General features: G+C 35.3%; 2 protein-coding genes across 6 annotated transcripts in view; both read left to right on the plus strand.

Annotated features, from left to right (window-relative positions):
• ADK (adenosine kinase) overlaps positions 1-18,033 on the plus strand; it is a 523,245-nt gene that overhangs the window by 101,968 nt on the left and 403,244 nt on the right. The window lies entirely within an intron of this gene.
• Positions 377-5,229, plus strand: LOC109492504 (pterin-4-alpha-carbinolamine dehydratase-like). The gene has a single exon (XM_045040999.1). The coding sequence runs from the start codon at positions 4,435-4,437 to the stop codon at positions 4,747-4,749; it is 315 nt and encodes a 104-aa protein (XP_044896934.1). The 5' UTR covers positions 377-4,434; the 3' UTR covers positions 4,750-5,229.

Genomic DNA, 18,033 nt, shown 5'->3' on the forward strand with positions numbered 1-18,033 from the left:
AATATTACCTGATGATCAAAATGACTTAAATCCTACTGTTTGCAACAAAATGGATGGAACTAGAGTGTATTATGCTAAGAGAAATAAATCCACAAAAGTTAAATATTGTATGCTTTACTCATGTGGAATTTAAAAAACAAAACAGATGAACCTAGGGGAAGGGAAGGAAAAATAAAATAAAAACAGAGGCAAACCATAGGAGACTTTTAAATACAGAGAACAAATCGAGGGTTGCTGGTGGGTTGTTGGGTGAGAGGATGGGCTGAATGGGTGATGGGCATTAAAGAGGGCACTTGTTGGGATGAGCACTGAATGTTATATGTAAGTAGTGAATCACTAAATTCTACTCCTGAAACCTTTATTACACTATATGTTAACTAACTTGGATCTAAATAGAATAAAAAAAAATTAAATAGAAATTTGTAATTTAACGAGGCTTATTTTCATATTTTAAATACATATTTCACATCTAATTTGTGTCCTTTTCCTTAAAAAGAGTTCCCCAAGTTGTAGAAGTTACTGGTCCATAAAACCTGGATCCACTCCTCAAAGGAAACACAAGCTAAGATTTATTTTGTGGGGGCACCTTGGTGGCTCAAAGTCGGTTAAGCATCTTATTCTTGATATTGGCTCAGGTCATGATCTCACAGTTTGTGAGATTGAGCCCTGCATAGAGTTTTGCACTGGTAGTGCAGAGCCTGCTTGGGATTCTCTCTCCCCTCTCTTTCTCTGCCCCTCCCCTGTTCATGCAACCTCTCTCTCTGTCTGTCTCTCTCTTTGTCTCAAAATAAGATTTGTTTTGTGTAAGTGTTGAAATAGGTACTTCAAGTGACAGTTAAGGGAGTCCCATGTTTTAGTATTATGATAGATGATAGAGGTAAAAATTTTGAAAGATTTGGGGTAGAATGGAATGTAGCTGTTTAAACATCTACAGTGGGTTAGAGTGATAATATCTTCCCTTAAATTTTGTCAGATTTTTCTAGTACATGGCTATGGCAGCTTTGACGATATTTTCTTCATTAATGTTTTTCAGAAATTAGAATGGGGGAGATCTGATGAGGGGAAAGAAGGCCTTTACTGTGTGCCAGCTAATGAAAACACAATCACTCCCTGTTGTATAATAAAGAATTTGGTTTTTACCCTGGGTTCCTGGTACAGAGCAACTAAAACCCATGGAATATCCCAAGTGACAGAGTGTCTTTGTTATTTATGAGCTACTAGGATTGCTGTGCTATCACTGTCATTATTCTAATGAAGTGACTCATGGTGGGCCCCTAGCTCACTTCTGAAGGGGGGCTGATCAACCAGGAAGATCAAATCATGTGATTATTTAGAGGGTTTGGACTTAGAGCTAGCCCACCTCTGGGAAGGGGGTTTGGAGATTGAAGTCATTCATGTGGCCAATGATCCAATCATTGTAATGACATCCCAGTAAAAACTCTGGACAGTGAAGCTCAGTGAAACTTCCTTCTTAATGAACAAAATACTTTGCAGAAATGTGTTGCACTCTGATTCCACGAGGGGAGGGCATGGAAGGTCTGTGTTTGGGACTCTTCTAGACCTCACCTTATTTGTCTCTTCATTTGGTTGTTCTTGAGTTGCATTATTTACAATAAAACTGTAATTGTAAATACAATTGACCCGTGAACAATATGAGGATTTAGGGGTGCCGATTGCCCATGCAATTTAAAATCCATATATAACTTTTGATTACCCCAAAACCTAACTACTAATAGCCAACTATTGTTGATTTACACATATTTTGTATGCTATACGTATTATATACTATATTCTTACAATAAAGTAAGCCAGAGAAAAGAAAATGCTGTTAAAACTATATGGAGGAGAAAATACAGTACTGTAAAAAATCTACTTGTAAGTGGACCTGCACAATTCAAACCTGTGTTTTCAAAGGTCAAACTGTATAGCACTTTCCTCAGTTATGTGAGTCATTCTAGTAAATTATTGAACCTGTGGGAGGGTAATAGAAAACTCCAAATTTGTATGTAGTCAGAAGTGTGGGTGGTCTGATGTGAGGGAAACATGCTATGAACTGTGTCCATTAACTTGTGGGATCTGTGCTAACTCTGGGTGATTAGTACCAGAATTGAATTGCAGTACACTAGTTGAGGTTGAAAGAGACAGATTCTAAAATTAATTGCCAAAATACTGAATCCAATTTAGGACTTGGTAGTGTGTAGCACTAAACAAAATACATGAACAAATTTCATATGAAGATGTTCAACTTGATTCATAGAAGGTAGAACATTTTAATTTTTGGCCTCTACTGTGTTCCAGTGTTTCATTGTCATGAGATGTTAATCACTAATTCACATGTTGTATCAATTAGGATTGAATTTGCATATGAGAAAGTCCAAAATTACAGCAACAGAAGCAAGATAGAATTTAATTTTTCTTTCATGTAATAGAAGTCTATAAGTTGGTAGCCCAGGTTGGCTTGACAGCTTTACAGTCAACAGGAACTGAAGCCCTATCTTTACTATGCTGGCTTCCATTTTTAGGGTCCTCTTATAGTGACTATTACTTTAAGGCATGTTAGGTCTTATACTAGATCTTGTCCTTAGTCTATAAAACAGACCCAGTCCCCAACCTCATGGAGTTTTTAATGTGTGAAGAAGCATCCTGTGAAACAATGTGTAGTAGGCTTCAAATAGTGGCTTCTCCTTGGGAAGGATAGAGGTGATTTCTGAATAGGATAGATTAGTAGCAAAAATAATAATTATGATGATATAATCAGAAAACTGTGAGTGAATCTATTAACCTTAAAAATAAAACTGCCAGTTATTTTATCAGCAAAAGTGGGTTTGTTTGGGAATAGTAGAGAATTGCAATTAGGGACAAGCAAGCTGTGGCAAAACCATAGACAAGTCCAGCAAATAAAGAAAGTTATGCTCTTTTATAGGGGAAAGTGGAAATTAGGAACTTTTATAAACAAAAAATCCATTGGAGTAAACTGGGAGTTTGAGTACAGTGACTTTCATTGGGTGAGTTGTGACAGTCTCTCATTGGCTAGGCTGTTGCCTGGGGACCAGGAGAACCTTTCTTCCTCCTGCTGAGTTAGTAAAGCAGTAGCTAAAATAGTATGGATTTGCAAGATTCATCTCTTCTGTTGGGTCCGCATTTGACCACCAGTGGTAGGGTGCTCCCCATCTGTACTCCTGGCTCTATTTTAATGAGGTTTCTCTTTGTGAATTTTTACAAAATAAGTGGTAAGATAATCATATAGTATGCTAAAGGAAATAATAAAAGAATCTGTATAAGATACAGAGGTAGGTGCGCCTGGGTGGCTTAGTTGGTTAAGTGTCTGGCTCTTGATTTCGGCTCAGGTTATGATCTCACACGGTTTGTGGGTTTGAGCCCTGCATTGGGTTCCCACAAACCACGCCCCCCAACCACCCAACCGCACCACCCCTGCTCCACAACAGCTCAGAGCCTGCTTGGGATTTTCTCTCCCTCTCTCTCTGCCCCTTCCCTGATTGCACTCTCTCCCTCTCTCAAAATAGATAATAAAATAAACTTTTTAAAAACCTTAATAAAAAAAAGATACAGAGCTAGAGGTATGATTAACTTCCAGTAGTATCAGTATTGAAAATCAACAGGATAGTCTTTCAAATGCGTTGAAAACCTCTATCTGGTTTCCCTCTGAGCCTCCTTTTTATTCACACTTTAGTTTTCTGGTTAGCCCCAGAATTTCTTGGTTGTGTCCTGCCTTCAGTGCTTACATAATTTTCTCTCTGGAAGTTTTTGCTCTCCACAAGAAGCTAACTTTGGTTTGCTTTGAAAATTCAAGATTCCTTAAAAGGTTATCTGAGAGCCTTCTTGATCTCCATCATGCTAATCTTTCCGTTGCTCACATTAGTACTTTTTGCGCTTTACTGAAATTGTTTTTGGTTTGCCATTTCCTTTAAATTGTATATTATTTGAAGATAGAGACTGTGTTTTAATTCTTTCAGCGCTACTGAAAATAAAATATTTACATGAAAAAATTTTTTTAGTGTAGTGTTCTTAACCGCATATGTGTTGTGGGATTGTTGAGTGTAATGGTCAAGAAAGAATTCTTGAGACATTTTATGGTGCAACTTAGTAAGTTTATTTAAGTAGCATGGGGTCAGGACCTGTGGGCAGAAAGGGCTGCACTTGCTGTATGAAGCTGGTGTTATATGCTTAGTGCTCAGGGGGGTTGGGACATGCAAGGAGTATTAGATCATAAATGTTTTCTTTGAGTTTCTACTTGTAAAACTACTTTCACAAGATTTTTCTGGTGTTTATTATTCAGTTTGATATTAACTATTGGTGAGATATACAGGCAGTCATGAGACCCTTTTCAGAATGTAGCAACCAGTGGGTGGTGCCGCTCTCCTGCCCCACAGCCACCTGCTGCTTGGCCACATCCGCACCTGCGCAGTGCTCAGGATGGCTGGCAAAACACAGAGGCTAAGTGATGAGGAGAGGAACCAGCTGTTGGCAAACCTGAGAGCTCTAGGGTGGAAGGAGCTGGAAGGCAGAGATGCTATCTTCAAGCAGTTCCATTTCAAAGACTTCATTTGGGCCTTTGGCTTCATGATGAGGGTGGCCCTGCAGGCTCAGAAACCAGACCACCATCCCGAATGGTTTAACATGTACAGTAAGGCCCACATCACCCTGAGCACCCGTGAATGTGCAGGCCTTTCAGAACAGGACATAAACCTGGCCAGCTTCATTGAACAATTAGCAGTGTCCATGACATAGGCCCTGCCCTTCCTCTTTGAAATCTTTGGGGGAAGTGGAGGGACTGATTTGGGAATCCAGGGAGGGAACTGGGGAGCCCTGAGATGTTCTACAGCCAGAATTGCCAAGTGGACTCTGCTGCCTCCGTTTAGGGGAGAGTCCTTGCTGTGGTAAGAGGAGGTGCCAGCCTCACTGCCGACCACTCTTTATCCCCAGCGCTCTGGCACACGTATGCTAATCGAGTACGATCTTCCCCTTCTGTAGGACTTCCCAACAACAGTAATGGTCTTCTTGCCAGGCTGTGTCTTGCTCCTTTTCTGATTCATTTCCCAAGAAGCTGTGTCTAAGATGCACAGTCTTATCTTAGAAGCCAGGACCCTAAAGTCAACCCCCTGGTATGTGACAGAAACACGTGTACTTTTATGTCTCAAATAAAACTATTGTTTCAATTGGGAAAAAAAAAAAAAAGAATGTAGCAACCAGTGCTTACTTGATCCTTATCTAAACCATGCAGGCCTTCTGGGTTAAAAGTGAATGTTTTTCTGTTTCTATCACTATCATTCTTTGGGCCTAAATATATAAAAAACTATAATTTTTAAATATTTGGAAGCATTATTTTCCTTTAAAAATCTGGGGGTTGGGTCATTTGTTCCACTTAACTCTGTTATATAATTTTATAAATTTTATTTTATTTTTTTATTTTTTTTTTAAATGTTTATTTATTTTTGAGACAGAGAGAGACAGAGTGCAAGTGGGGGAGGAGCAGAGAGAGAGGGAGACACAGAATCTGAAACAGGCTCCAGGCTCTGAGCGGTCAGCACAGAGCCCGACGCGGGGCTCGAACCCACGGACTGTGAGATCATGACCTGAGCCGAAGTCGGACGCTCAACCGACTGAGCCACCCAGGCGCCCCTATTTTATTTTATTTTTTAAGGATCTTATTTTTAAGTAATTTCTATACCCAACATGGGGCTTGAACTCACAACCCCAAGATTCAGAGTTGCATGCTCTACTGACTGAGCCAGCCTGGCACAGTACTCCCACACGCCTTTTTTTCTCTAAAATTTATTTTAAGTGCATTTGTACTGAGCATGTACGTGAAAGTTTTGTTATATCTTTGAAAAATACTAATATAACTAATAAAGTTACTAATACAAGGGTGTCTGGGTGGCTCAGTTGGTTAAGCAAACGACTCTTGATCTCTGCTCAGACCTTGATCTCAGGGCTGTGAATTCAAGCTCCACATTGGGCTCCACCCTGGACCTGAAGCCTACTTAGAAAATGAATGAGTGAATGAATGAATAAGTGAATGAATGAATGAATAAATAAATAATAAAATAACTGATATAAACTCTTAACAGCTTTTTTTCCTGGAGGCTGTAACTTCAGTAAACTCTTAGTCTATTTCCTATTTTTTAGTTACTATAAATTATAATTTCAAAATTATAAAATTCACCTTTTTTTGGTTCCATGTTCCTTTTTGGTTCATGATCCTTATGAAAGATCAAAGTGATTTATAAATATATAGAAAGCAAAAGTTCCCCACATGTTTTCCAACATTTTCCTTAAAGAGTATTTGATATAGACAAAAGAATATGTATCATGTTTTGAAGCATACCAATGAAACTAAACCTCATGAACCTATCACCCAATTGAAGAAATATGATATTATTAATAGCTTCGAGACTCCTTTCATACTCTGCCTAGAGTCATTCTCCCAAATCCTCCACAGAAGTAACCATACTCTTGAATATAGGTTTGCTATTTTTTTTAACATAATTCATTTTCTTTATAATTTAATTGTGATTATGTATTCCTGAACAGTATGTTTTTTAGTTTTGTTTTTAAACTGTATAAAATTAATACATTTTTGTATATATCTGTGATTTATCCTCGTTGATACATATAGCTATAGTTCATTGATTTTCATTATTCAATAACTAGTATTCCACTGCATGAATATGTATCATTTTATTTATTTTATTCATTTATTTTTTTAACATTTATTTTTGAGAGACAGAGCATGAGTGGGGGAGGGGCAGGAGCAGAGGGGGGACACAGAATCTGAAGCAGGCTCCAGGCTCTGAGCTGTCAGCAGAGCCCGACACAGGGCTCGAACTCACGGACCGCGAGATCATGACCTGAGCCAAAGTTGGACGCTTAACCAACTGAGCCACCTAAGTGCCCTTATTTGTTTGTTTATAATTTATTTATTTTGAGAGAGAGAGAGGGAAAAGCAGACAGAGAGGGAGAAAGAGAACTCCAAGCAGGTCCCACCCTGTCAGCACAGAGCCCGATGTGCAGCTCATTCTCATTGAACTGAGAGATCATGACCTGAGCTGAAATCAAGAGTTGGATGTTTAACCGACTGAGCCACCCAGCCCCCCTCATTTTATTTTTCCATTCACCTGTTGATGGAAATTTATGTCATTTCCAGTTGTTTTGTGACTATGAACATTCTTATATTTGCCTCTTGTACATACGCAAGAATTTATTTAAGGTAGTAGTTATCAAAATACTGTCAACTGAAACTAACAGCAAGACTTCATTTACATTGAAGTGGGCATATAGACACACACATATATACATACACATGCTCCTCTGATTGAAACATTTCAGGAAATAGTCCTTTTACTAAACATTATATAAATGTAAGAAAGTTAATAACAAATACAGTTCAACAATCTCTAAAATGAGCAATACAGACATGAATATTTAGAAATGTTTTGGAAATATTTATACAGTTTTGGAAATTTTTATGAAGTGTATTCTTGTCTCCTCATAAATTCATTTTAGTTCACAGCATATAAGAATAATGCCGTATGTTTATTTGGTACACTGTTGAGCCTGTTGCTTTTCTATGTTTTTCATTAATCACAGTTAAAATCCAGTTTATACTAGTAGGTTGTTGCCTATAGTAATATACTCTTTCTATTTAGCAATAGAAAGTTTTAAACCTTAAATAATTCATTATGTTTGGGCACCAAATTTAATATTATTATTAATTCATGGTCTAAAAACTGGATCTTTTATCCAAATATTTTTCTTTAATGTTTCACATTTCTCTTTCAGAAATTAATCGTGAAATGTTTTGCAAAGGGAAGTTAGAAGTTACATATTGTATTTATCATTTAGTTCAAAACTATTTATTAATAATGTTCTCTTCATTAAGCTTGGGAACAGAGTAACTAGAGTTTTTAATTTTAAGTCTTACTGACTATAATGATGTTTTTTGGTATCCTTGGGTATCTCTGATGTATTAAAATAAATCATTATTGCCTGTAGTTTCACATTTATTTCTTTTAGAGTGTTTAAAATAATCAATTAAATATGCCTATTTTATCCCCCAATTTTTCAATATTTGCCAGTTGAGATTTTTATTCACTTGAATACAAAAGTATCCTATTCCTGCATTTCATACCATCTCTGCTTAGCATTCTTTTTTCTCAACAACCAATAAATGTACTTCAATATTGTATTATAAATGAGTATGGTTAGTTCCAGTCTCTGAACAAAATACTTTAGAAAGTCAGCTATTCAGTGAGCTTCCTTTCATTACATTAACAGTTTTTATTACATTTTACCCATGAGATCTGGTAGAATTTCTATGCTAAAGCTTTATTATATAAAACAATGATTCTAACCAACTTTAGTAATCTCCTAATTTTTAAGAATGATTCTGCTCTTTCCCAATCATATTTGCTGCTCTATAACTTATAATTCTTGTAAATTTTTAGTTGAATTTCTATTGGTCAGCAGTGTACTTCATAATTCTATAAGTAAATGTAAGCCAGTTATATGAGAGGTTAAAATTTCTACAATCAGAAAATCTTATATTAAATGGTCTTCCCACATGTATCTGACATAAATTGTAAAGTTCCTATCAAGTTAGGTTATGAAATTTATACCAGGCTACAATGAGAAATAAATATTTTCTTGTTATTTCTCCAGTAGTACAGATTTTATGTAATAGTATATCACCAAAAGATACAGCTTTTAATTTATTAGTTCTTTTATTATTAAAACAAATGTGCTTTTAAAAAATACATTCTCTGCACAATGCTAAACACAAAAAAATGTTCAGTGGCTATGTGAGTCACTTTGTTTTGCCAGTGTGTTAGGCAACTAAATGGTGATAACAAGAATGACTAAGTATTAGGCTGATAACTTTGCCTTTTTTGTTTCTCTGAAAATATTTCAGGAATGTAGAGCATGCTGTTTTTCCAAGTGTCTTATTACTTTTAAAGATTCTCATCTTTCATTTATAAGGTATCATTACAAATAATACTTGGTTTATAATTTTTATTAATGTTTTTGTGCAGCATTTTCATTATTTACCCTTTCAGATCCAGCAACTAAATTTGAGCATGCCTTCATATTTTTTACTTACTCATTTTGCTTCTAAAAGTAAAGTCATCTATTTTAATGTCAATTTGCTCTTGTTTAAGTAAAGTCTTTAATATGAACGTGAATGACATTCTTCTATATAATACTTCAAAAAAAGATTTTTAAGCTAAACATAGTTGATACTCTTGTGGTCAGTGGATGATATTTGTTCCAAACATTTTTTTTTTTTAATGTTTATTTATTTTTGAGACAGAGAGAGACAGAGCATGAACAGGGGAGGGGCAGAGAGAGAGGGAGACACAGAATCCGAAACAGGCTCCAGGCTCTGAGCTGTCAGCACAGAGCCCGATGCGGGGCTCGAACTCACGGACCGTGAGATCATGTCCTGAGCCGAAGTCAGACGCTTAACCGACCAAGCCACCCAGGCGCCCCTGTTCCAAACATTTTCATAACTATAGTGAATTATGTTAATATAAAATTACATTGTGAAGTCTTAACCCTCCTCTTACAGTGATGGTGAAGTGAACTGTCAAAAAATTAGATGAGACATCAGTGAGCAAAATATTGAACTGACCTATTTAAAAAAATTTTTTTTTAATCTTTATTTTGAGAGAAAGAGAGAGACTGAGTGCGAGCAGGGGAGGGACAGAAAGAGAGGGAGACACAGAATCCGAAGCAGGCTCCAGGTTCTGAGCTGTCGTCACAGAGCCTGATGCAGGGCTTGTACTTATGAAAGCAAATTCATGACATGAGCCGAAGTCAGATATTTAACCAACTGAGCCACCCAGGCGCCCCTGAACTGACCTGTTTTTGTCTGATATTGATGACAGTGTCTCAGCTGACCCTTAATTAATGCCATCTCTAGAACCTCTACAGTTGGCATTCAGTAAATACTAGTTGAATAAAGTAAAGACTGGGGAACGATGAAGGAAAAATGAACTGAGTGTCATGCAGCTTTAGGTTAATTTTATCAGAATTGCCCCCAACAAACTGACTCTGTGTACTAAAAGGAACTCATTGAGCAAACTTATTTTCGTAATTATATCTTCATGAACTGATAGGACAGTTATTCTTCATCAAAGCATGTTGCTTTCCTTTAAGATCATTCATTTGAGACTACGGGCTTTTAGTTATTTTTCTAGACATTTATTTGTTGATTAGCCAGTAAATGTCAGGTGCTGGGGATTCAGAGGTAAATACAATAGTGTCTCTTTTCAAGGAGTTCATAATCTAGTGTGTAGCCAATGAACAATCATAGTGGAGATGTGGAATCAGTGTTAGAGTACAGTACTGGGTGTTGGGATCAGACTCAGGTGAAGCTTCACTGTGGAGATGGCCTAAGCTTAGTTAGAGGAAGAGTAAGATTTCATCAAGTGGAGGTGGCAGAGAAAGCATTCTCACATGGGCAGCATGTAAAAAGATTTAGTACAGTATATTTATTAGATTTGTCTTCCTGGAGCATTCTGTACATTGTACTGAATATTCTGAGAAGACAGAAAAACAGGCTGGGATCATTTCATGGAGGGTGATGGTAAGAAGGTCAGAGGATTTTAGGTAGATGGTCTGTTCAAATGCAGCTTTGAAAGTGTGCTTGATATTAGCCTGGTTATACTTTTGGCAGATTTGGCAAGAACAGATTGTTGTGATATGGTAGCAAAGTAATACAAAAAGGAATTTGAAATGCTATTTGTATTCAGAGTCCTTTATGAACATTATCTAACCTATCTTCATAACTGACTTTGTGAAGTTGATGTCTTTGAAAAATTTTTTTTTCAAGTTTTTATTTAAATTCCAGTCAACACACAATGTAATATTAGTTTCAGGTGTAGAATTGAGTGATTTGTCACTTATATACAACACCCAGTGCTCATCCCAAGAGAAGTTGTTTTTTTGTTTTTTTTTTAATTTTAGAGGCATGTGCCTGGCTTAGTTGGTAGAACATGTGACTCTTGATCTCAGCGTTGTAAATTGGAGCCCTGCAGTGGGTATAGAGATTACCTAAAAATAAAATATTAAAAAATTTTTCAATATTTAAACTTTTTCAGGGTTTTACTTTCCCAGATAGTTAATTAGGTAATGAGTTATGAGCAGAAGTGAAATTGTTTTTCTGGGTTGGAGCATTTAATGACCAGTGCAAGACTGTCCAGAGCTCTCTTTCCATCTGCTATGATGACTGGTAGAATTTGAGGTGATGACTGCTCCATTATCTTGGGTATTGAAATGAAAAGACATGGAGTAGAACCCTTAGATGACCCATGGGCATCTAGTGTAAATGAGAAAAAGACCTTATTGTTTAAGCCACTGAGATTTTGTAGTTGTTACGTGATAAATATTGCCTGAACTATACCTGACCTGTCTTCATTGATACGACCTGCATATTAAAAGTCTTAGCTTAGAAATCAAGTTATTTTAGAAGGAATCAATGTATAAGTATAAAAATTGTAGAAAAATTTTTACCTAATTTGATTTTGAGTTATTGAAACCACAATAGTTCATGTATATAGTAACAAAATGAGTAAGTTATTGCAAGTATCTATAAGAAGGTCATTTTGAAAGAGATTAAAATTACCTTTAATTTGTTGACATAAATACAGCAAGTGTGATATGAATCCATTCCAAAACTGGGTAAAAATTGAAGACAATTGCAATTGTATAGGTCCCTGAATTTAATCTTACACTTGATATTATTTTACAGTAAGTATTTACATGGTAAGAAACCTAAGTGGTTCATTTGCACTTTGATATTCACAGTCTAAAATAATCTATATGTACATTTTTTATAAGGAATGTGGTGATAATACTGTTTATTTGAAAATATGAATTACTAAAGTAATTTAAAATTTATTGACATCAGCTAAGTGTTTTGGGCAATCATCATTATCCAATATCATTAGAATAATCATCTATATAGATACAAGTACCTTAATCTTTCTATAAGATATTCTTTTGATGTTTTGATTATTATCTTAACTAATTACGAATAATGAGTAAGAAATCACACTACAAATATACAAACCAATGTATACTTAAGATTGTTACCGTTTACTGATAGTAAATTAGATTTCCATACTAAATGATTCCTGTTTATCTAGGCAATAAATTTAAACTATAGAAAAAATGCAGTGTAACTTGTACTGTAAATAAACTATTAGCGATGAGCATCGCAGTGAGAGCTGGTAGTATATGAATTATTCACTGCAAACTTATTATCTCTGTGTCATTAGCATGTAAGATAATGAACCTAATTACCATGGCTTTAAACTCGGGGGAGTTAGCAATTTATGTGTGGAACTTTCTGGGTTGCAGTTACCACCCACAAGGGTATTGAGAGAACTGCAGACATTATTTCTGTGTTTTGTTGCTGAGATGCTCTTTCTCCTTACTTGCTTCTTTGTTGGTAAATTAGTTTTTATTTATTTTTAGGTTAAGACTTATAGGATTTTTCTCTTGCTTGAATACCTTTTAAAGGAGTTATGGGAAATATTCAAGTATTTTAGTATGTGTTCTTTTTAGTCTATTTTAGTGTTGTAGGTAGACAAAATATTATTCGTATGCTTTTATTCACTCACATAAATTAGCATCACCTATTATAATAGATTGCCATAAATAGTGTAATACCTTGAAAAATCTAAGCTAAAAGGTTAATAATCAATTTTCCTCTGTTAAAGGATTTTGGACTAAAATGATTTACTTTCAAAGTACTTGGTATTAGCATATTGCCCTTTCTAATCTATAATATTGTATCTCTGATCTTAATTTAAGGTTTTGATGAACTTTCTTCATTCTATTTTCTCTCTTAGAGTGTAAATTATCTGTAATAAGCCATCCTAATTAAAGTTGGTAAATCTACAACTGCTTCAATTATACACTAATCAATTATACACTAATTTAATTCTACTTATCCGGATGCAGTGCGTCATTAATTGGTTTCAGCCTTAATACAACAGATTTAGAAGTGATCAAAATTTGAAGCATTTTATTTAGCTGGGAAGAGTATAGGATCAAAGTGTCAAGTAATTCTTAAATCAGCTCTGATAAACTAAGAAATTCATTTTTTAAAAAATGAAGGTGTGTGTCTGCCATTTATGTTCATTGTTGAGTGCTGTGGGATGAGGTGTTGATTGTACAATATCTTTAGATATTTATAATATAATTTTTATTCTACGTTTTCCCTAAATTTTTACTTTAAAAAAAAAGTTACCAAATTTATTTTCTAAAGCATGGTTGTATATATAATATCATATGGATATATGCCTTCATTCATTGCTTTTCAGCCTTTTCCTTGTCATGGCTCATGCAGAATATTAGTAGTTTGTTTTGAACATGTAAACACGTGCTCAGGTGTATTTTTTTCAGAATTATAAAAGGTGATTAGATACAATTAACTTAAAAATCTTTAGCAAAGTGATCTGTTGTTAAAGTTTTATTCTTGTTGAGATGTGGTGACTTAAGTGTGTTTCAGAATTCTTAGGAATGAGTTATTAACTCAATGTGACAATATTTCTGCAGTAACTGCTCATTGAATTAAATGGTTCACATTAAATTTCATTACTCATTCTTTCTCTGCACATTCATATTATTGGGAATACTCCTTGCCTTGCTGAGCTTTCTTCCCAATAAAATAGTATTCCTTTGTTTACCTGTCTTATATTTTTTTTCAGAAGGAATTTCTTTTTAAGTTTGTTTATCTATTTTTGACACACACACACACACACACACACACACACACACACACACACACACGGAGTGCGCAGGGGAGGGGCAGAGAAAGACTGACAACATGGAGCCTGACATGGGGCTTGATCCCACAAATGCAATATCATGACCTGAGCCAAAATCAAGAGTCAGACACTTAACCGACTGAACAACACAGGTGCCCCTTGTATTTCTTTATAAGAATATTCTATATAGAGTTTTTCTAGATTGTGTGAAGACTATGTTAAATGCATTTCACCCTTTGGAGAAAGTTATTCTTGATAATAAGTTTTGGGGAACCCCATGGACTTTTGATCCATTATATCTCAGGGCCACTTTTTAAAAACTCAAAGGTGATATATGTACATCATTAGAAATCAAATAGAATAGATGTATAATAAAAAACAAAAGAAGTCCTGTTCCATGTTTCCCTGCCACTCCCCCAAGGCAGCCACTTTTAACTAACTCCGTTTTGAGTTTTTATTGTGGTTATTTCTATGTATAGTAGGATTATATAATACTTCTTGATATTTCTTCTTTGTTGTGTTCCTTTTTGATTAGGTGAATCTTCATCTCACACCATTTTTACCTTTTCTTTACCTTGCTTCCATCATTGTTTCAGTTCCTAAATTGGTTATTTTACATGTCCAAATAATATATTTCATGTTTTATTAACTGTTTTGCCTGTTTTCTGTCTCTCAGAGTCTTTTAATTTTAACATCATCAAAGTTGATTATACTAGGAACATTTTTTTTTCCATGCAGCCCCAAAGGGGCACAAGAATTTTTTTAGTTAAAGTAATTCTTGCATATGGGTAAAAATTTGATTATTGCCAAAAGGTTTACAATAAAATATAGCAGTCTCCTGCCCTTTTGTTAGTGAGCCCTCCTATTCAACAATAGACCTCAACAGCTAAAACCAGAAATAGACAAGACTGCTTAACTCATGCTCCAACTAAAACCTTTTGTTCTTATTTCTTACCTCATTTTTTTGAGGCACTGATGAAGATGTTTTGCAATGACTGGAACATTCCAAACACCAGAAAAGCCCCAGTAGTAACAATGTCTAGAAGACCACACCTGCATATCCCCTGCCCTGCCCATAGTCTTGGGCTGAACAAATACCAACCCCCACCCAAGATCATGTGCCCTCTGCCTGCTTTCTTGCATTTACCCCTCAACGTCTCCTCATAAAACTCTAGGTGTCCATCTTGCCAGCAGAGAGGTTGGTTGGTAAGGCTTGAGCCTGCTGGCACCTGAACTAAATTTCTCCCTTTCTTACAAACTTTTGTCTCTTGAGTTGTTGGTTTTTCTTGAAATGAGTTTATCCTTTGTTTGGCAACAGTGTTGACAGACCCAGCCAGGAGCTGTGCTTTCAATGTGTCCATCCCCCTTGAGATTCCCCAGGATGGAGCAGTTGGCCATGCCAGCATTCTAGGGCTTTATCTGGCTTTACCTGAGTTAGGGGCTGTGATAGATCGTTCAGTAACACTCTCAGTTCTCTAGAAACAACCACTTTTAATCCTATTAGGTTATTCTTTCTGATACTACCTTATGTCTAATAATATGCTTATTCAGCTTTCCTTGATGAACCAATTTTAGATGTTATCTATTGACCTTTTTATGGCGATTTGGGATTTAGATCATATTTTATACCTACTCCTAAAATTTTGGGAAGTTATATAATAATTTTGCTTAAATCTATAAACAACCTATACTCAATATTTATATTATAATGACCATGTAAGTATTGAATAACATAATGCATTATATTACACTTACTTAAATACATTTTTTTGTCCTTTTCCCCATCCCATATTATTTGTCTTGCTTATTCAGTTGCTTAGTTTCCTATGGGCTAAATTACTGCTTTCCCTCTTTGTTTCAGCAACTCTCTCAGGCATCGCTCATTAATTTTTTTTTCAAATGCTTAAATATAGGTCCCAAAGCTCCATTAATATTTTCATGTCAACTTCTTTCCTCACCTTCAGTTCTGCTTCAGTCGGGTTTTATTTTTTTTTGTTTTATGTTTGTTTTTTACTCTCCACAGTTCTCTGATCACACTTCCCTTTGTTGCTCTTGTGTTGGAGAAATTGCTTTTTTTCCCCCCTCTTAGTAGTTTATTCCCTCGTTTTGCTGAAGCATAGCATCCTCCAGATATTGCTGAAAAAAGAAAGGGTGGAAAATAAAACTTTTGAGTACTTGCAAGCCTACAAAATGTCTTTATTCTACCTTCACATTAGATTGGTATTTCAACGAGGTATAGAATTGTAGGTTGCAAATGATTTTCTCTTAGAAATTTAAAGGTCTTTCTCCATTAGTAGCCAGCAGTGCCCATGAGAAGACTAATTTCTGAACTTTTATATGTGATCTGTTTTTTGTCTTTGGAATCTCTTAGAATCTTTTTTTCCCTTGGTATTTTAAGATACCTTTATGTGATTTTTCTTAGTATGGATTTTCTTTTTTTCACTGTGCTGAGCATGTGATTGGCCCTTACAATCTGGAAACTTGATTGTCCTTCCTGCCATTTTTGTTACTCATTTTAGATAATTTCCACTTCACCATTTTCTCTGTTCTTTCTCTCTAGAACTGTGAATTATTTTTATTAATTAATCCCGACTAATGCATACTTTGGGTTTTTCTAGTTTTTCACTACCAAAAACTACTCACATTTATAATCTTTTTGCATATACTTTTACAAAATTTTCTGCCAGTTTTGTGTGTGTCGGGGGGTTCTGCCAGTGTTTTTAATAAGATATAACTAAAAGGAATATACATTTAACTTTTGAGAGATACCAAATTTCATAAAAGTTGTATCAATTACTCATGATAGAGTACAATAGTATTTATTTACTCCTGCTACCAATGTGATAGGTGCAAATGTGACATTTAATAGTTCTAGTAAGCTTTGTTTTCTCTGATTATTGGTGAGGTTGAAAGCATTTTATTGGCCGTTTGTAATATATTTTGCAAAGATCCTTTTGTATTCATTCTGCAAACAGAACTATTTGGCCATTTTCTCCTACGTTCATATCCTGATACTCGTTTTTCTAATCTTAACATTCTAATGGGGAAGACATAGCATGAGAGAATCAATTCAAGGAATAATGTGTCAAGAAAAAGATCTCTTTTCCTTTAGGCTGACAGTGATTGGCTTAAACTATGCACTCCACACCTTTTTCCTGGCTTTGTCATTTTGTAGACAGAGCCAGCCAAATGGAACACTGAGAGAAGGCCTTGCCATAAGACACCAGATTTTAAACTTAAAAATGGGATTTAGCCTTCATCCCGTTTATCAGTATTTCCTCTGAGAGATGGAAAGTGGATTGCATTTAAGGCAGAGGGAGAGAGAAGCTTTGAGGTTCTCCTGCCTGAACTTCAAATTCTGGTGTGAAGCTCCAACATTTAGAATTGCTTTTTTATGCAAGTTTATTTTCAGTTTTTCATTTTACTTTGTCTTACTAAGTCATGATGTACAACAAACCAACATGGAACATATTCGATACTGATGATAAATATAAATAGGTAGTTTTATTCATTGATTCTTCACTTATTCATCCATATGATGTTAATCTTTGAGGATATGGTGTGTACTATACTTGCTGTCATGGAACTTACAGTCCCAGGGATTGGTAGAAGTCTAATTGATAAAACATATTTTTTGTACTTCTCAACAATAGGATTGAGTAATTCAAGAAAACTTTGAATCCAGAGACAAGCTTTCTTTAAAGAGAATGCAATGTTTATTTTTGTTTTCATGAACACGTTTATTAGCTTTTGATTTTTAAAACTAGAAGAGAGCAGAATGTTTTGGCAGAAGGACCTAATATGTGATCCTTATGAGTTCTTCAATTGTTGCAAAACATAAACTTTCAATAAGGGGTTGAGCAAAGTAGATTAAATGTTATTTAAAACATATGTTCTAGTTGACCTCATGGCTAAATGGCCTGGTTCAGGAATCCATGAATTATCCCAAGGGTAATTCTTATATAGCAAAGTTTTTTGTTTTGCTTTTTGCTTTTTGTTTTTTCATGCTTAAATACTTGATTTCCACAAATACTACACAAGGGAATTGAATAAGAAGTCAAAAAGTCAAGGAAAAGAGAAACCTTGCATTTTTTCTGCTTTTACTACTAGGAAGTAGAAAACATTTCTGGTGACAAGCTATGCTTCATCATGAAAATACAGTTGGGTATTTTAGGCCTTCACAAATTTGATTTCATTGTGTTTAGTAGTGGATCTTAGTTAACTGAGATGGGGAGAA

Source organism: Felis catus, chromosome D2, assembly GCF_018350175.1.
Source record: "Felis catus isolate Fca126 chromosome D2, F.catus_Fca126_mat1.0, whole genome shotgun sequence".
Taxonomy (NCBI): domain Eukaryota; kingdom Metazoa; phylum Chordata; class Mammalia; order Carnivora; family Felidae; genus Felis; species Felis catus.

Excerpts from the sequence above, each read along its gene's own strand:
- LOC109492504 (XM_045040999.1), top strand. The coding sequence starts at position 4,435 with ATGGCTGGCAAAACACAGAGGCTAAGTGATGAGGAGAGGAACCAGCTG.